The sequence below is a fragment of the Phacochoerus africanus genome, chromosome 9, assembly GCF_016906955.1.
Source record: "Phacochoerus africanus isolate WHEZ1 chromosome 9, ROS_Pafr_v1, whole genome shotgun sequence".
NCBI classification, from domain to species: Eukaryota; Metazoa; Chordata; class Mammalia; order Artiodactyla; family Suidae; genus Phacochoerus; species Phacochoerus africanus.
Genome location: NC_062552.1, coordinates 39,289,658 through 39,308,943, shown reverse-complemented (window position 1 = coordinate 39,308,943; position 19,286 = coordinate 39,289,658). Strand labels below are relative to the sequence as shown.

Genomic DNA, 19,286 nt, shown 5'->3' with positions numbered 1-19,286 from the left:
GGAGGTGCCGCGCGTCGCCAAGGTGGCACCCCGCGGCTCCGCCCCGGCGCTCTCTCTGGGCCCCTAGCTTTCCGCTGGACTCGGCGGAAATGAGCGGCGGCTCGGGGCGGCCAAGTGGGCGGAGCCGCTGGTTAAGGACACGCCCCGTCCCGCCCTGCCCTGGATGCCGCAGACCTGCGCGCGGGAGAGGCGGTGACGGCGGCCGGGCCCTGGGCGTTCGGTCCCGCACGCCACGCCCCCTCCCGCCTCCCTGCCTAGACCCCTTACTGGGGGCCCAGGCGGGGCCCAAATCTCCGCAGGCGCCGCCGCCATCGTCTGTGCCGCGTCCCTAGCTCGGCGAAGGACAGGCCTCGCGCCGGGACCGCCATCGATTTCTGAGGTGGCCAGAGCCCCGCCGGGCCCCCTGCCCCGAGCCCGGGTTATCCTCCGCCCACTCGCCCACCCGGCCTCGCGCCCCCCAGTCCACGGAGCCGCTGGGTTTTCATCTGGCCTAGCCCTTTTCCCCCTCACCGTGCCGCGCGACCCTCTTTTCTCTAGTCTTCAATCCCGGCCCCCCAGTCCTCGCGCCCTTCACCCACCGGGTCTCCTGTGCACCCTGTTCGGGGCCTTGAGTCGCCCCCACCCGCCGTGCTGCTCCGGCGCCTCCAGCCCACCGCGCCCTTACTCCACCCCCAGGTCTCTGGGTCTTTTGCCTCTGCAGAATCATTCTTCTGTGCTTCAGCATTAGAGCTGGCGTCCCTTCCTATACACACTCGGGGTCTCCATCCCCAACCCCCCCAAACACACATCCCTTTGGGCTTCATACCCCCTTTCCCGCTCTGCTGCTGCTGTTTGTTTCAGGGCCCTGTGATTCTCTTTAATTCCAAGGCTGCCCTGCCCCCACTGCCCCCTTCCCACTGCTCCAAACCAACTCACTCCACACTGCTTGCAGGGCCTTAGACCCTCCTTTTAGCCCCCAAATTTTGAATTCATTCAGAACAAATGCCCCAGTGTTACACCCAGCCTGCAGCAGGCAACTCCTGGGCTCTGCTCTACCCCACCCAGCCAGACAGCTGTTGCCACATTTGCTCTCCCAACTCCTGACCTCCCTCTCACTCTAGCTTGCCTGTGCTCTTTTCCTTGTGTTCCCAGGTGCCGGGATGGCGGGGGAACTCCACTACAGGGAATTCAGGGTGCCCTTAGGGCCAGGCTTGCATGCCTATCCGGATGAGCTGATCCGCCAGCGAGTGGGCCATGATGGGCATCCTGAGTACCAGATCCGCTGGCTCATCCTCCAGCGCGGGGATGATGGGGAAGGGGGCTCCAACCAAGTGGACTGCAAGGCAGAGCACATCCTGCTGTGGATGTCCAATGACGAGATCTATGCCAACTGCCACAAGATGCTGGACAAGGACGGCCGGGTCATCGGGCCTTCACAGGAGACAGCTGGGGAGGCTGGAGCCCTGGACAAATCAGTGCTGGGGGAGATGGAAACCGATGTGAAGTCGCTGATTCAGAGGGCCCTAAGGCAGCTGGAGGAATGTGTAGGCGCCATCCCCCCTGCTCCTCTGATTCACACTGTCCATGTGCTCAGTGCCTATGCCAGCATTGAGCCCCTCACGGGGGTCTTCAAAGATCCAAGGGTCCTGGACTTGCTCATGCACATGCTCAGTAGTCCTGATTATCAAATTCGCTGGAGCGCAGGCCGAATGATACAAGCCCTGGCTTCCCATGATGCTGGTGAGGGGCAGTGTCGGGGGAAAGGGGGGACAGGAGAGGGGCTGGGTCAGCCTAGGGCCTCACAGGGCAGGGTGATTGGAGCTTCTGACCTCATCCATCATTTATGTAAATGATTCTGTTGCCCTTCTCTTAGAATTGGAAGAAAAGGAGGTGGGAAGGGGAGTGAACATCTCTGCAGAAAGGGGAGACTGAGGAGTTCCCACTGTGGCTCAGCGTGTTACGAACCCAGCTAGTATCCACGAGGATGCGGGTTCGATCCTTGACCTCCCTCAGTGGGTTAAGGATCCAATGTTGCCATGAGCTATGGTGTAGGTACAGCAGCTTGGATCCTGCGTTACTGTGGCTATGCCTGTGGACAGCAGCTGCAGGTGATTCGATACCTAGTCTGGGAACTTCCATATGCCACAGGTTCGGCCCTAAAAAGAACACACACACAAAAACAACCTGACCTAGCATCTTTGAGGATGCAGGCTTGATCCCTGGTATTGCTCAGAGGGTTGAGGATCCAGCATTGCCGCAAGCTGTAGCATAGGCCAGCAACTACAGCTCCGATTCAACTCCTAGGCCAGGAACTTCCATATGCCACAGGTGCGGTTGTAAAAAGAAAGAGAAAGGGACTCCTCAAGAACCTCACATGAATTGTCTTTATATGCGAAGGATTTTATTTATTTATTTATTTTTGGCTGTACCTGTGGAAAGCAGATGTTTCTGGGCCAGGGATCAAACCTGCGCCACAGCAGTTACAATACCGGATCTTTAATCTGCTAGGCCACCAGGGAACTCCAAAGGAAAAATTTAGACTATTGCATCTCAGATAGTAATATGACAGAATAAAATAGTAAGCTTTGACTTTCGAAGCAGATCAGCAAATCATGTCATCCTTAGTGTGTGGTGACAAAAGGACTGACCTGAGAGAGTAGAGGGTCTAGGAGAGATGCCTGGGAAGAGTGAGGTTAGGGAGTCATTACTGATTGGCGTGTGGGTTACAGGGACCCGGACCCAGATCCTCCTGTCACTGAGCCAGCAAGAGGCCATTGAGAAACACCTGGATTTTGATAGCCGCTGTGCTCTGCTTGCTCTGTTTGCACAGGCCACGCTCTCTGAACACCCCATGTCTTTCGAGGGCATTCAGCTGCCACAGGTATTCTGGGGGGAGTGTTGGGAGGGAGCCATGGAAAAAATCTCCAGGACCAGGCCTTTGCACCTGTCCACAGAGGACACAGTGGAGATACGGACTAAAGCTGAGACAAGGTGGACTTAGGCCAAAGGTTGTGTCCTACAGGTCCCAGGAAGGCTGCTCTTCTCCCTGGTGAAGCACTATTTGCACGTCACCTCTCTCCTGGATCAGTTGAATGACAGTGCCGTGGAACCAGGAGCCCAGAACTCTGCTTCCAAGGAGTTGAGCGGGGAGAGGGGTCGGCTGGAGCTGGAATTCAGCATGGCCATGGGCACCCTGATCTCCGAGCTGGTACAGGCCATGCGCTGGGACTGGGCCTCCCACAGACAGAGGCCCTCAGCCCAGTCCTCCTGTTCCATCTTCCAGCCCCAGCTGGCAGGTGCAGGCCCAGGGCTCCCACAGGCCCAGGCCACGCCCTCCCTCAGGAGGTCAAGGCGGTTTCGCCCTCGCTCTGGGTTCACAAGTGGTGATACCTATGCCTTGTATGTGCGGGACACACTGGAGCCAGGGATGCGCGTGCGGATGCTGGATGACTACGAGGAGATCAGCGCCGGGGACGAGGGCGAGTTCCGGCAGAGCAACAACGGTGTACCCCCAGTGCAGGTGAGCCAGGGTGCCGTGGCGGGACGAGCTGCTGGGTCTGTCTCGGGTGGGGCATAGCTGGGGTCTCCACTCAGAGGACTCTGGAAGACTACCCAAGGACAAAAGCCCCAAGGGTACTGAAATGGTTTAAAGGGGGTCAAGGATTGAGAGGGGGCCTTTGGGAGGGTTGAGAAAATCTGCCTTTAGGAGATTGAGGTCAGGAAAACTCACTCCCAGGAAGAAGCTGAAGCAGCCAGACTTCCCCAAAGGTCAGTTCAGGAAGACAGCGGGGTTAAGGCCAGGGGGGAGTGTAGGGGCATAAGCCACCCAGGAGAGGTGAGAGGAGAGGCAGAGTCTGGCCCCGTTGGGAGGAAGGCGTCCTTTGTGCACATGCGCCTGCTCTCCGTATACCAGATGTTTTGCTCTTTGGAGGATTGGTCACCCTGAGGGCTCTATGTCCTCATCTTCTGCCCACAGCTGATCACTCAGTGAGCTCTCTTCCCCCTCCCTCTCTTTTTCCCCATATCCCCAGGTGTTGTGGGAGTCGACAGGCCGTACCTACTGGGTCCACTGGCACATGCTGCAGATCCTGGGCTTTGAGGAAGACCTTGAGGACGTGGTTGAGGCTGATGAGTACCAGGGGGCAGTGGGCATTGGAGCCGGGGGTGTAGGTGAGCCCAGAGGGAAGCGGGAGTTAGCTCTGAGCAGAGCTCCGTGGTCTGGCTGGATAGGCAGTGACATCTCTGTGCCCCACCGCCCACTTCCACAGCCCTGCCCTCCTGGAGGTGGAAGCCCATGACCGAGCTCTATGCAGTGCCCTACGCGCTGCCTGAGGATGAGGACACCACGGATAGTGAACACCTGAGCCAGGCAGAGTGGTGGGAGCTCCTCTTCTTCATCAAGAAGCTGGATGGACCTGATCATCAGGAGGTTCTCCAGATCCTGCAGGAGAACCTGGATGAGGAGGTAGAGCTGCTCAGATTCACACAGAGCTTGGAGGGCTGTTCTGCAAGGGCTGGGCTGGGATAGAGCATTTGGAAGGCTCAGAATGGGACCTGGGGTCTACAGTCTAGGATGTTTGGAGGTGTTGGCGAGCTGTTTGGGAGGAGCCAGCCACGAGAGGTTCAGGGTGGAGGAGGCATCTGCGGAGTCCCCTTCCCCAGCAGCTGCTCTGCCGGCAGAGCTGCCTACAGTGACAGCTTCTCCCTGATGGCAGATTCTGGACGATGAGATCCTGGCTGAGCTGGCCGTGCCCACGGAATTGGCCCAGGAACTGCTGCTGGCTCTGCCACAGCGACTCGATGACAGCGCTCTCAGAGACCTGCTCAGCTGCCGTGTCTACAGGAAGTATGGGCCCGAGACCTTGGCTGGGCAGTCGGTCTACCCATCCGTGCTGGAAGCCCAGGCCCAGCCTCAGAAATCGGCAGTTGCAGCCAGAGTGGAAGGTGGGGCGCCAAATGGACAGCAGCTCTGCAGACTGGTCCCCAGGAGGGCGTTAACCCCTGTGCTGGTGTGGGTGCATTCCTGTCTGGAAGAGACAGCACCTTAGGAAGAATCCGGATTTTGTTTTTCTTTTTTTTTTTTTCCTTTTTGGCTTCTTAGGGCTGCACCCGTGGCATATGGAAACTCCCAGCCTAAGGGTTGAATCAGATCTATAGCTGCCGGGCTATGCCACAGCCACAGCAACGTGGGATCTGAGCCGAGTTTGCGACCTACACCACAGCTTCTGGCAATGCCAGATCCTTAACCTATTGAGCGAGGCCAGGGATGGAACCTGCGTACTCACCTGGAGCCTAGTCAGATTCGTTTCTGCTGAGCCACATGAGAACTTCAGCACATTTATATTGTTATGCAACTGTCATTACTATCCATTTCTAGAACTTTTTCTCTCTTTTCCAACTGAAACTCAGGACCCACGAACAACTAACTCTCCATTAGCCGCCCAGCCCCGGCCACTGCCATTCTACTTTCTGTCTCTAGGTTTTTTTATTATCCCAAATACCTCACACAAGTGGAATCCCTGCAAAGAGTGAAGGAGGATGTAAAGTTAGAACATCATAGGAGATATGAAGCTTTGAAAGCCCTTATACTGAATTTCTTTCTATCATGGAGAAAAACAGATGTGTGCATGCTTCTAGATATAGGGAAACACTCTGGTTTGCAGATAAGAAGCTCTTCTGCTGTTTTAAAAATATATAATAAGCAGAGTTCCCATTGTGGCACAGTGGAAACAAATCCAACTAGAAACCATGAGGTTGCAGGTTCGATCCCTGGCCTCGCTCTGTGGGTTAAGGATCCAGCGTTGCCATGAGCTGTAGTGCAGGTCACAGAGATGGCTCGGATCCGGCATTGCTGTGGCTGTGGTGTAGGCCAGCAGCTGTGGCTCCGATTCAACCCCGAGCCTGGGAACCTCCATATGCTGTGCGTGCAGCCCTAAAAAGACAAAAAAAAGAAATAAATATAGCATAAGGAGTTCCTGCTGTAGTGGGTTAAGGATCTGGTGTGGTCACAGCTGTGGCATGGGTCTCAGATGCAGCTTGGATTCGATCCCTGGCCTGGGAACTTCAATATGTGGGGGGTGTGGCTGAAAAAAGGGGAAAAAATAGAATAAAAAATTTGTCATGAAGCTGTTTTAAAAGTAGATTAAGAGATGTTGTGAGGTTCTAAAACCTAACTTTTATTTATTTATTAATTGTCTTTTTAGGGCCATTCTTGCAGCATATGGAAGTTCTCAGGCTAGGGGTTGAATCTGAGCTTTGGCGGCCAGCCTACACCACAGCCACGGCAACATGGGATCTGAGCTACTTCTGCGAACTACACTGCAGCTTGCTGCAAAGCCAGATCTTTAACCCACTGAGCGAGGCCAGGGATTGAACCCGTATCCTCATGGACATTCCGTCAAGTTCTTAACCCACTGAGCCACAATGGGAACTCCCCCAAACCTAACTTATAGGGGGACGAAAAAATCAAAAACATTTTTAGGAGAAATTAGGAAGCAAGATTGAGAATTAATGACTCTGTCTCTCCATTTCTTTCTTTCTTTTTTTTTGTCTTTTTGTTGTTGTTGTTGCTATTTCTTGGGCCGCTCCCGCGGCATATGGAGGTTCCCAGGCTAGGGGTTGAATCGGAGCTGTAGCCACCGGCCTACGCCAGAGCCACAGCAACGCGGGATCCGAGCCGCGTCTGCAACCCACACCACAGCTCACGGCAACGCCGGATCGTTAACCCACTGAGCAAGGGCAGGGACCGAACCCGCAACCTCATGGTTCCTAGTCGGATTCGTTAACTACTGCGCCACGACAGGAACTCCATGTCTCTCCATTTCTGATCCCTTACTAACAATGTCCAACTCTTGTGTCTTTCCTTTCCTCTAGCAAAAGAAGCCTCAACTCAGTGCCATCACACTTCCCTGCAGCGTCTGGTGGAGGGTTATGGTCCTGCTGGGAAGATATTCCTGGATCTGGAGCGAGCCCTCCGCTCAGAGGGGCCCCGAGAGGGTGAGGTCAAGCCACTCCTGCTGCAGCTGCAGCGGCATCCCCAGCCCTTCCTCGCGCTGATGCGGAGCCTCGACACTCCGGCCGCAGCCAACAGGGCCCTGCACCTCACCGTCCTGAGGTGAGGGGGTGGTGAGGGGTGGGGTTGAGCAGAGGGGTCTTTGAGGCTGCCTGCACATCTCTATCCTCCTGTCCCCTGTTCCCCAGAACCCTGATGCAGCTGGTGGACTTTCCTGAGGCACTGCTGCTCCCCTGGCATGAGGCCATGGACACCTGCATGGCCTGCCTGCGGTCCCCAGACACTGACCGAGAGGTACCCCTGCCCTGCTCCAGGGGGATGCTGGGAGAGAGAGGACACAGAACAGCTTCTGGCAGGGCAGACCCCCTGAGTGAGGTTCTGGAGGGCACCACGGAGCCTTTGAGCTCTTGGTTTGGGTTTGAGGCTTTTGTGTTTTTTTTGGCTGCGTCCGAGGCATGTGGAAGTTCCCAGGCCAGGTGTCAAACCTGTGCCACAGCAGCAACCTGAGCCACTGCAGTGACAACACTGGATTTTTGGCCTGCTACACCGAAAGGGAATTCCTGGATTTTATTTTTATTTATTTATTTATTTATTTATTTATTTTGTCTTCTTGCCATTTATTTCTTGGGCTGCTCCCGCGCATGTGGAGGTTCCCAGGCTGGGGGTTGAATCGGAGCTGTAGCCACCAGCATGTGCCAGAGCCACAGCAATGCTGGATCCGAGCCGCATCTGCGACCTACACCACAGCTCATGGCAATGCCGGATCCTTAACCCACTGAGCAAGGCCAGGGATCGAACCCTCAACCTCATGGTTCTTAGTTGGATTCATTAACCACTGAGCCACGCCGGGAACTCCCACCATCTCCTTTTTTGACATAAAAGGTTGTATTACATTAAGAACCTCCGTGGTGTCTGTCTGGCTGGGCCTGTGGAGGTGAGGGGGTAAAGGAGGCAGTGGGGTCCTCCTGCCACAGAGCCATCCTAGGCACAGAGGCTTGGGAAGGGGTCAGAGAACCAGGGTCGCGGTGGCAGTGGGTGTCTGCAGAACACACCTGGGGCTGTTATCCAGACTCTGGCTCCAGCATACACACCTCCGGTCCCTCTCCCTGCTTGGGGCCTGAGCATCTCAAAACACAGCCCCACAGCTGGTTCTTGAGGCAGCAGGGCCTGAAAAGAAACCCCAGGAGATGCCCTCCACATCTGATGCCAGCATGATCAGTAGCCGAGAATCCCAGCGTTCAGGGCACCTCTTGGCTTTTCCGTTTCACTTCGTTTGGTTCCCTAATTCCACCGAGGCCTCGTGTCTTCCCATCCCTGGCTCTTTACTTCCTCACTGTTCACTGCAGTAGCCCGGGCTTGTAGCACACACTGGGTGTGTAGTCAGCACTACTGAAGATGCCTGGTCCTCCAGCGGGTTCCCTTTAGTCTCTCTCCCTGCCCCCACCCCAGGTGCTCCAGGAGCTGATCCTCTTCCTGCACCGCCTGGCCTCGGTGAGCAGGGACTACGCCGTGGTGCTGAATCAGCTGGGAGCCCGCGATGCCATCTCCAAGGCCCTGGAAAAGCACCTGGGAAAGCTGGAGCTGGCTCAGGAGCTGCGGGACATGGTGTTCAAGTGTGAGAAGCACGCGCACCTCTACCGGAAACTCACCACCAACATCCTGGGAGGCTGTATCCAGGTCAGGAGGAAGGGCAAGGGGAAGGGCTTGTGGGTTCACAACTAGGAAAGGATCTGAGACCTGAGCAGTGGCAGGGGAAGGGGGTGTGTTCCTGAAGTTGGGAAAGGCAGGTGAGTCTCCTGAACTGGGGGCATTCCTTCCCCGCCCCCTCGCCATCTGGTCCTGCTGGGCCAGTGGTACAGAGGCAGTGCTGTGGCTGCTGCGGTTCTTTTTCCACGTGTTTCCTTGTCCCTGTCCCGCCCCCCACCCCTCCTCTCCGACACCCGGCTGCAGATGGTGCTGGGCCAGATCGAAGACCACAGACGCACCCACCGCCCCATCAACATCCCCTTCTTTGACGTGTTCCTCAGATATCTGTGCCAGGGTTCGTGCCTGTCCCCACATTACCCCGAGTCTGCACCCCTCCATCCTTCCCTCACACCTTCCAGGCTGTGACCGCCACCCCTTCCCGCTGGCCCGTAGGCTCCAGTGTGGAGGTGAAGGAGGACAAGTGCTGGGAGAAGGTGGAGGTGTCCTCCAACCCTCACCGGGCCGGCAAGCTGACCGACCGCAACCCCAAGACCTACTGGGAGTCCAACGGCAGCACCGGCTCCCACCACATCACCTTGCACATGCGCCAGGGCGTCCTCGTCAGGTAACGCGCTCCTTGCCTGTGCGTAGCCAAATTGCCGCGCTTTCTTGTGACTTCCCTACTGTTTGTCTTGGGGAAGCACCTCACCTCCCTGAACGGGATCAAAGAGTCCCCTTGGCTGTGTCCACGAGGACAGGACTGGATTGGGTTCTTTTTTTTTTTTTTTTTGACTTTTTGACTTTTTAGAGCCCATCCACAGCATATGGAGGTTCTCAGGGGTCGAACCGGAGCTGTGGCTGCGGACCTACCCCGCAGCCATAGCAACCGGGGATCCAAGCTTTGTCTGTAATCTACACAGACAGCTCATGGCAATGCCGGATTCTTAACCCACTGAGTGAGGCCAGGGATTGAACCCACAACCTCATGGTTCCTAGTCAGATTCTTTTCTGCTGCACCATGATGGGAACTCTTGGATCAGGTTCTGATTGGTTCCTCTCCTCTGCTCGCAGGCAGCTGGCTCTGCTGGTGGCTGGCGAAGACTCGAGTTACATGCCCGCCAGGGTGGTGGTTTTTGGGGGCGACAGCACCACCTCTCTTAACACAGAACTCAACTCGGTAGGGAGCTCCCCTCCTGCCCAGACCCCTAAATGCCTATATTCCTCCTTTTCTTGAGCCCCATAGATCAAGTCCAGCCTTGGGCCCATGTGACAGCATCAGGCCCTGAGCAGTGAAGGTGGTGTCAGGACCCTTCCATCAAGAGGCCCCACACCCCAGGGCTGGTGCTTTCAGCACTCCATCCTTACATGTGGTGGTAACAGCACTCTCTGCTCCCCCAGGTCAATGTAATGCCCTCCGCCAGACGGGTGGTCCTCCTGGAGAACCTGAACCGCTTCTGGCCCATCATCCAGATCCGCATAAAGCGCTGCCAGCAGGTGGGACCAGGGCATGGTGGGGGTGGCCCCTGGGCACTGGGCCCTACCCCCAGGAACTGTTGCAGATCTTGGGCCAGCGCTCCAGCCCTTCCTAAGGCCCCACCGTGGGGCCGGTGGAAATGGACCTGTGTGTGTTGCAGGGTGGCATCGACACACGCATTCGGGGGTTGGAAGTCCTGGGCCCCAAGCCCACATTCTGGCCTGTGTTCCGGGAGCTGCTGTGTCACCACACACGCCTCTTCTACATGGTTCGGGCCCAGACTTGGAGCCAGGACATAGCAGAGGACCGCAGGAGCCTCCTACACCTGAGCTCCAGGTGTGTGTGAGTGGGTGTGTGCCTGTGTGTGAGAGAGATAAGAGCATTACAGAGGGCTGCCGGGGGGCTCCTGTGGCGGGTGACCATGCTTGGGAGGGGGCCGGAATGTTCTGTAGTTGGGGAAAGGAAAGAAAGGACAAGAAGGAGAGGTTTCTGTGGAGGCTGGGAATGGGAGTGCCAAGGAATCGAGGGGGTTGTGACATCCTGAGGGGGGAGTTTGGCTGGTTTTAGGGAAGCTGGCGATCTTAGGTTGGGGGGACATGGGGTAGGTCACTTAAACCTCCAGCCCCCCACACCTTATTCCCCATCCTCCTCCCCAGACTCAACGGGGCTCTTCGCCACGAGCAGAATTTTGCCAATCGCTTCCTCCCTGACGACGAGGCGGCCCAAGCCCTGGGCAAGAGCTGCTGGGAGGCCCTGGTCAGCCCCCTGGTGCAGAACGTCACCTCCCCTGGTAATTGCCCCGCCCCCACACTAGCCTCTCGCGTGGCCCTGCTCACCGGCCCCTTCTTGCTCTACTCTAGAGCCACCTGGGAAATGCTCTTGGCCTTTTTGGTACCCATGTTCGTTTGGTATCCATGTGTTCCCCTTCTCACAGCCCAGGGGCTGCCTCCTTTCCCCTGTCTTCCACGTGCCAGCTGCCACCACAAGGTCAAGGGGGTCCTTGCAACCTTCCTTACCGTATGGTTCTGTCCCATTGCCCTTTCTCTGCACTCCTGTGCAGCCCAGCTTCCCTGCTGCCCTGCAGACGCGCTCTGCCTTGGCTTGTTTTCCCCCACCCCCAGATGAGGATGGCATCAGCCCCATGGGCTGGCTGCTGGACCAGTACCTGGAGAGCCGGGATGCTGCCTACAACCCTCAGAGTCGCGCGGCTGCTTTCTCCTCACGGGTGCGCCGCCTCACCAACCTGCTGGTACACGTGGAGCCCTGTGAGGCGTCCCCCAGTGAGTGCTGGGGATTCAGGCGGGAGCTCGGGAGCTTGGTCCCCACCACCCTGCATGCTGCAGGTGTCTGTTCTTCCCCCCCCCTCCCCTCCCTCAGCCTGTTTATCTCCCTGTCTGTGACCCCCTACCCGGGACCGTCACGTTGGGCAGGAGCATGAGGAAAGGCCCCCAGGCTCACCCTTGAGTGGGGACCAAGGAACTGCGGGGCTCCCTACTGCCGCCGCCTCTGCCCCTTCCCCTGTCTCCACAGAGGGCAGAAACAGAAGCCACGACTGGAGCTCTCTGGCCACCCATGGGCTTCCCAGCAGCATCATGAGAAACCTGACCCGTTGCTGGCAGGCCTTTGTGGAGGAGAAGGTGGGAGGAGCGGGCCGGGGCGGTGGAGGTGGGGGGCAGACCAAGACTGTGGCCCCTTCATGCCGCCACCCCTTCCTTCCTTCCCTCCAGGTGAACAGCTTTCTGACCTCACGCTGGCAGGATGATGACTTTGTGCCCCGCTACTGCGACCACTTTCACAATCTGCAGAAGTCGAGCTCCGAGCTGTTTGGGCCACGGGCGGCCTTCTTGCTGGCGCTGCAGAACGGCTGTGCCGGGGCCCTGCTGAGGCTCCCTTTCCTCAAAGCTGCCCACGTGAGCCGCCTGCCCTCCCTTCCCCCCGCCGGGGCCTCTCGCTTCCCCACCGCCTCAGAATGGCCCACCTTCCACTCCCACTTCACGAGGAGCACTCCTGCTATAGAATCCTGTTATCAAAAACTCCAAAAACCGTGGCCACTTTGTGCCATCCTAACTTAGCTCGGCATGCTTTCTTCTACTTGTGTGCTTGATTTCACGTAGCTTACCTGTGAGTAGCTAAAATGCCTTATCCTGTTTTCTTTTTGACTGCAACTTCCCCATGTGGAACTTCTGGGGCCAGCGATGGAACCTGCACCACAGCAGTGACCCAAGTCACCACAAAATGCCAGATCCTTAACCCCTCCTTCCTGTTTTCTTTTGACCCTTACACTAAAAGCAACATTTTCCTGGTTGCTATTTGTCCTCATTTAAAAACTTTTGCATAAATTGCCATCTAATGGATATACTATAATTACTCCACCATTCCCATTATCCCACAATTTTCTTTTTTTTCTTTTTTTTTTTTTTTTTGCTTTTTAGGGCCAAGCCTGAGGCATATGGAAGTTCCCAGGCCAGGGGTTGAATCAGAGCTGCAGCTGCCAGCCTACAGCATAGCCACAGCAACTCGGGATCCAAGCCGCGTCTTCGACCTACACCACAGCTTGCAGCAATCCTGGATCCTTAGCCCACTGAGCGATGCCAGGGATGGAACCCGTGTCTTTATGGATACTAGTCAGATTCATTTCCGCTGCGCCACAGGAACCCCATCCCACGAATATTTAATAAGCACTTTAAAATGTGTCAGGGATGGAGTTCCTGTTGTGGCACAGCAGAAACAAATCCGACAGGAAACCATGAGGTTGTGGGTTCAATCCCTGGCCTCGCTCAGTGGGCTAAGGATCTGGTGTTGCCGTGAGCTGTGGTGTAGTTTGCAGACTCGACTCAGATCTGGCATTGCTGTGTCTAGTGTAGGCCAGCAACTGCATGTCTGATTAGACCTCTAGCCTGGGAACCTCCATATGCTGCAGGAGCACCCCTAGAAAAGGTAAAAATAAAAAGTGTCAGGGGGGTTCCCATCATGGCTCAGCAGAAACAAATCTAACTATTATCCATGAGGACACAGGTTCGATCAATCCCTGGCTTCGCTCAGTTGGGTTAAGGATCCACCTTTGCCTTGAGCTGTGGTGTAGGTCGCAGATGTGGTTCGGATCCTGTGTTGCTGTGGCTGTGGTGTAGGCCGGCAGCTGCAGCTCCGATTGGACCTCTGGGCTGGAAACTTCCTCTAGCTCTAAAAAGCCCCAAAATAAAAAATAAAATAAAATGTGTCAAGCATGGTTATAGAGCTGTAGGTGAAGTCCCTTCCCTCAAAGTTGTCTTCTGGAGAAGATGCACAGTTAAGCAAATGACAGACTAAAATGTGAGAAGCACCTTGGTAAGCAGAGGGCAGTGCAGTGGGAGCAGGAGGCTCAGCTGCAACAACGTCCTGTGACCATCCTGGCACAGAACTTACAGGTGTACCTCATTATATTGCCCCTTGCTTTTTACTCTGCTTTGTAGATAATGTATTTTTTAACCTTTTTTTTTTTTTTTTGCTTTTTAGGGTCACACCTGTCACATATGGAAGTCCCAGGCCAGAGGCTGAGCCTCTTGGGATTTGAGCCCTGTCTGCGATCTACACCACAGCTCATGCCAGATCTATAACCCACTGAGCGAGGCCAGGGATTGAACCTGCATCCTCATGGATACTAGTCAGGTTGTTTCCGCTGAGCCACAACAGGAACTCCTTAACCTATTGAAGGTTTGTGGCAATCCTACATTGTTAGGTGATGGTTAGCACTTTTTTTAGCAATAATGTATTTTTTTTTTCTTTTTGCCATTTCTAGGGCCGCTCCTGCGGTCTATGGAGGTTCCTAGGCTAGGGGTCTAATCAGTAGCTGCCAGCCTACCCCAGAGCCACAGCAACTCGGGATCCGAGCCGAGCCGGGTTTGCGACCTACACCACAGCTCACGGCAACGCCGGATCCTTACCCCATTGAGCAATGCCAGGGATCAAACCCGCAACCTCATGGTTCCTAGTCAGATTCATTAACCACTGAGCCACAACGGGAATTCCAGCAGTAATGCATTGTTTAGTTAAGGTATGTACATTGTTTTTTAGACATAATGCTATGTATACTTAATAGACTACCAGAAAATGTAAGCATACTTTTATATGCACTCAGAAACCAGAAAACATGTGTGACTTACTTTATTGTGAGCCTGGAGCCAAACGAGCAGAATCTCCGAGGTGTGCTTCTGTCTCTTCATGCTCAGTTAAACTTTGGATGTGCTGAATGTGAGAAAACATTTTTCAGTATTGTTCTCATTGTCAATGCGCACAGCTGTTAATGATTTCAGTTTTAGAAAACCGTTGAGCAGGAATTCCCGTCGTGGCTCAGCCGTGAGTGAACCTGGACTAGCACCCATGAGGATGAAGGTTCGATCCCTGGCCTTGCTCAGTGGGTTAAGGATCTGGCGTTGCTGTGAGCTGAGGTGTAGGTGGCAGATGCAGCTCAGATCCCGAGTTGCCGTGGCTGTGGCTCTGGCATAGGCTGGCAGCTTCAGCTCCGATTCGACTTCTAGCCTGGGAACCTCCACATGCTGAAGGTGCAGCCCTAAGACAAAAAATTAAAAACAAAAACAAAGCAAAACCCTTGACCCATTGATGAAGCTGCTGGCCATGTGTAACTCCCTCCTCAGGCCCTCCACTTCTCCCACTCACCTCCTCCGCTATCTTCATAGTTTTCCTGTTCTCTCCCTGCTGCCCAGGTGAGTGAGCAGTTTGCCCGGCACATTGACCAGTGTATCCGTGGCAGCCGGAATGGTGGGCCCCAGGGGATGCTGGCCCAGCTACAGCAATGCCTGGAAAGCGTTCTGATCTTCTCTGGCTTGGAGATCGCCACCACTTTCGAGCATTACTACCAGTGAGTGTGGACAGAGACAGTGGGCAGTGGGGGGAGGCAGGATGACAGGCAGGGCCAGCTCTGGGGTCCCTGAGCCGGAGGCCGCCCCATGCCAAGCCCCTACACTGAGGCTCGGCCTGGGCTCTGCGCCCTGCAGGCACTACATGATGGACCGTGTCTTTGCCGTGGGCTTCTCGAGCTGGCTGGAGGAGGTTGCACTGGATCAGATCGGCCCCTGCTTCCCCAACCGCCTCCCCCAGCAGATTTTTCGGAGCCTGAGCACCTCGGAGGAGCGGCAGCGCCAGTTCCACGTGTACCAGCTTCAGCGGCTTGATCAGCAACTCCTGAAGCTGGAGGGCACAGAGAGGAAAATCCAGGTGGGTGCAGGGGAGGGGAATTAGCAAGTGGGTGGGTGGGAGGCAGAGACAGAGGCACGAGCTGGACCCAAGGAGCCCACTGGCTTTGGGTGCCATGTGTTCCACCCTCAGGTGGGCCGCGAAGCCAGTGGCAGGGGGCACGCAAGAGGGAATGGAGAGGAAGCTGAGCTGGAGGTTGGGGTGGTGGCAGAGGCAGTAGCGGCGACAGCCGAAGAGGCCGAGAAGGAGGAGGATGACAACGAGGACGAGGACGACAACGAGGACCTCTACTATGAAGGGGCGATGCCGGAAATGTCTGTGCTTGTGCTGAACGGCTCGCCCACTGGCTCCATCTGCCACCCGCTCAACCCCAGAACCTGCTTGCCCGCCTACCTGAGGGACACCTTGAACCGATACTCCAACTTCTACATCAAGAGTGAGCAGCGGGGCTGAGGGAACTGGGGGCTGGGAAGAGGATGGGACAAGAACCTGGACTTGGGGGCAACCCCTGGGGCTGGCAGCCTTGATGGGGTGGGTTTGAGAAGAAAGGGCAGCAGCTTGGGTTTGAGGGGAGGGTGGGACTACGGGCACCTGATCCCAGGCTGTTGCCCTTTCTGTCCTTAAAATGAGACCCAGGACTCTCATTGTGGGTGGTGGGGAGGATGGAGGTGAGAGGCACCTGAGGCCACCAGGAAGGGCTTTCCCTCCATGTAGGTGTCTGACTCCTGGTTAGTCACTGTAACCTACGTTTCCCACTAGAGGCTGATCCTGGGCTGGGCAGTGACAAAGGAGGGGGACACTTAGACCCTGCCCTCAAGGAGCTCCTACACTTGTAGGGGAGACATTGTTTCCAGTTTGATGAAAGCCCCAGTCCTTCCTCACTATGTTTTTTCCTCCCTTAAAACAGTGGGGAACTCCTTGGAGGCCCTGATCACAGCTCGCCTGGCACAGGGTGGGCTCCCAGATACTGAGGCCTCCTCGGAGGCAGACACACAGAAGGCTGAGCTGTGAAAGCTCGGGCCGGGAACCAGTGTCCACAAATGCTGGGCCCCAGGCTCTGCAGAGGGGACAAAGCTCCACCTATAGCTTGTCCTCCACAGCCCTTGACCCCTCCTCCTCCCTGATGCTCCTCAGGTCACAGCTACCCTGCTCTAGAGCGGGGCCCACATCGGCAACTGCAGTGGACATGGCTGGGCCGGGCTGTGCTGCAGTTTGGGGACCAGACGCTGCAAGTGACCACCGTGCAGATGTGGCTGCTGCTGCATCTCAACGAGCTGCAGGTGGCCCAGCCCTCGCGCCTCCCTGCTTTCTCTCGCCTGGCCCTCCCCTTTCTTCCCTTCCCCCTCCTTGTTCCACCCCCTGGGGAAGCCCTCATGCTTCCCTCCTCTTTTTTTTTCTTTTCAGGGCCACACCTGCAGCATATGAAAGTTCTCAGGCTAGGGGTTGAATCGGAGCTGCAGCTGCTGGCCTACAGCCACAGCGGCACCGAGCTGGATCTGCAACCTACACCACAGCTCTTGGCAATGCCGGATCCCAGACCCACTAAGCAAGGCCAGGGATCAAACCCGCATCCTCATGGATACTAGTTGGATTTGTTTCCGCTGTACCACAATGGGAACCTTCCCTCCTCTTTCTAAGGCCGTCTCCGTGGAGCGTCTGCTGGCGCTGTCCGGGCTCTCTCCAGATGTGCTGAATTGGGCAATTAGACCTCTTGCCTCTTCAAGGGGCCCCCTGGAACTTCATGAGCCAAAGGACGCCCCAGGAGGTCTGTACTTAGGGCACTGGGGCCTCTGCCCTGAGCCGGGGCAGCCTCCTCGCAGGCCCCCACTGAGTGACCGCCTGTTTCAGGGGTGCTCAGGATTCGAGATGACAGTGATGAACCCACACCGCGGAAGGGCAACGTGTGGCTCATCCCAGTTCCGACATATGTGAAAGCTGAGGACGAGGAGGTCCGGAACTTGGAGAAGAGACGGAACCTCCTCAACTGCCTCATCGTCCGAATCCTCAAGGCCCACGGGGATGAGGGGCTGCACATTGACCAGCTCGTCTGCCTGGTAGGCGGGGGTGGGTGGAGGGAGAGGGGGTGTTGGGGGCAGTCCCCAGGAGGAGGTGGACCCACCTTTGAAGCCTCTGTCTCCCTGTGGAGCTGTGGGTAGGTGAGGAGTGAGACTGGGGTGCATCTGATGTCCTGGGTGACCTGGGACTGGAAGCTAGAGGTGGGGTGAGCTCTGACTCTCCTTTCCCCACCCTCCTCCGCCATACCAGGTGTTGAAGGCCTGGCACAAGGGCCCATGTCCTCCCAGGGGCTTGGTCAGCAGCCTTGGCAGCGGGTCCACCTGCAGGAGCACCGATGTTCTCTCCTGCATCCTGCACCTCCTGGGCAAGGGCACAGTGAGACGCCAGGACGACCGGCCCCAGATGCTGTCCTATGCGGTCCCCGTAACCGTGATGGAGCCTCACACCGAGTCCCTGAACCCAGGTGCCTCGGGCCCCAACCCACCCCTCACCTTCCACACCCTGCAGATCCGCTCTCGGGGCGTGCCCTACGCCTCCTGCACCGGCACCCAGAGCTTCTCTACCTTCCGGTAGCCCTGGAGTCAGGCTCAGGGCTGGGTCTGGCCGGGGGCTTTCTACAGAATAAAATGCAGAAGTTTGACACCTTGGCCTGTGTGGTGACTGCTGGGGATGTGCCAGGGGCAGGGGGCGCTTTCCTCCCTGACAGAGGAGAAAAGCCCTGTGTTCTGAGGCTGTCTCACGCCACGCCGGAATCACTCCCTGGGTGAGGATGGCAGGCTGGGGAGAAAGGTAGAGGGTGTGACAGCCTCCCCTCTCCGCAGGGGGATTAAGTGGACTCCAGGATGGGCCTTCTCAGGGGGTATGTGGTCAGAAGTGCTTTCACCTGGCAGACCGGAGAGCCAAGCCCACCTTGCTGCCAGCTGGATGGCTTGTAGCTTTGGCAGATCTTCAAGCAGGGCTCCGTTTCCCTTGTTTGTGGAATTGGACCGGTCACTGTGGGACTCTGACAAGTGCCAGGTGTGAGAGCACGTGACAGGGTGAAGGCTTTGCCACCGAATCCCTCTTTTGGTCACCACGCTCAGCAGCGCCCCGCCCCTTCCCGAGGTCAGGTGGACAGGAGGTGAGGTAAAGGACCCTGGTGGCCGCTACAGGCATCCAGGACCTTTGTGTATGTTCCAGCCGGACGCTCTTGGATGAGAGATGGAAGCAGACCTAGAAGGAACTGCAGCCCCTCTTCACTCCTCCCTGCCCCCCTCTTCACTACTCTGCCTCTGCCCCTTGTCTGGCTGTGCAGGGCTGCACATTCTGGCCAGAGCTGGAGCCCAAGTAACCCTGGAGACAGGCCCGTGCCACTGTGCTGCTGTGATTGGCCTCCCTGGCTCCATCCACACAGAGGCAGGACCCTGAGGCCAGCGGTGGAGCTCTGCACCCTGAGTCCACCACTAGGGGACCAGGAGGAAGCTACAGAAGAAAGGAGGGGAAGGAGCGAGAGAGTCAGGTGGTGAGATGGCACAGGGGCCAGACAGAGGGATGGGAGTGCCACCCAGGACCAGGACTTGGAATAGAATTGGCGCAGCAGCAACGAACCCAACTAGTATCCAGGAGGTTGCAGGCTAGATCCCTGTCCTTGCTCAGTGAGTTAAGGATCCGGCATTGCTGTTGAGCTGTAGTGGAGATCGCAGACTCAGCTTGGATCTGGTGTGGCTGTGGCTGTGACTGTGGCCAGCAGCTGTAGCTCCAATTCGACCCCTAGCCTGGGAAATTCCATATGCCCCGGCTGTGGCCCTAAAAAGCAAAAAAAAAAAAAAAAAAACGTCTGAAAGAGAAAAAGGAGCCAGGGCTTGGGACTCAGGATGCCCGGGATGAGGGAGCAAAACAGAGTGAGGGCCATGCTTGCTTTGCGATGTGCTGGCTCCAGGGTGCTGTGGG

At 56.6% G+C, this 19,286-nt stretch overlaps 1 protein-coding gene across 1 annotated transcript; it reads left to right on the top strand.

Moving 5' to 3' along the window:
* Positions 1-163: 163 nt before the first annotated feature.
* On the top strand, positions 164-17,997 carry CUL7 (cullin 7). Its single transcript, XM_047797380.1, has 26 exons — positions 164-379; positions 1,132-1,719; positions 2,709-2,860; positions 3,002-3,499; positions 4,011-4,149; positions 4,248-4,444; positions 4,695-4,923; positions 6,853-7,093; positions 7,180-7,285; positions 8,441-8,668; positions 8,942-9,032; positions 9,131-9,302; positions 9,749-9,854; positions 10,076-10,171; positions 10,312-10,487; positions 10,808-10,941; positions 11,273-11,431; positions 11,682-11,788; positions 11,879-12,061; positions 14,852-15,006; positions 15,143-15,362; positions 15,474-15,777; positions 16,476-16,621; positions 16,980-17,106; positions 17,190-17,395; positions 17,607-17,997. Exons 2-26 carry the CDS (start codon positions 1,140-1,142, stop codon positions 17,928-17,930), a joined length of 5,076 nt encoding a protein of 1,691 aa, XP_047653336.1. The 5' UTR covers positions 164-379; positions 1,132-1,139; the 3' UTR covers positions 17,931-17,997.
* Positions 17,998-19,286: the final 1,289 nt, after the last annotated feature.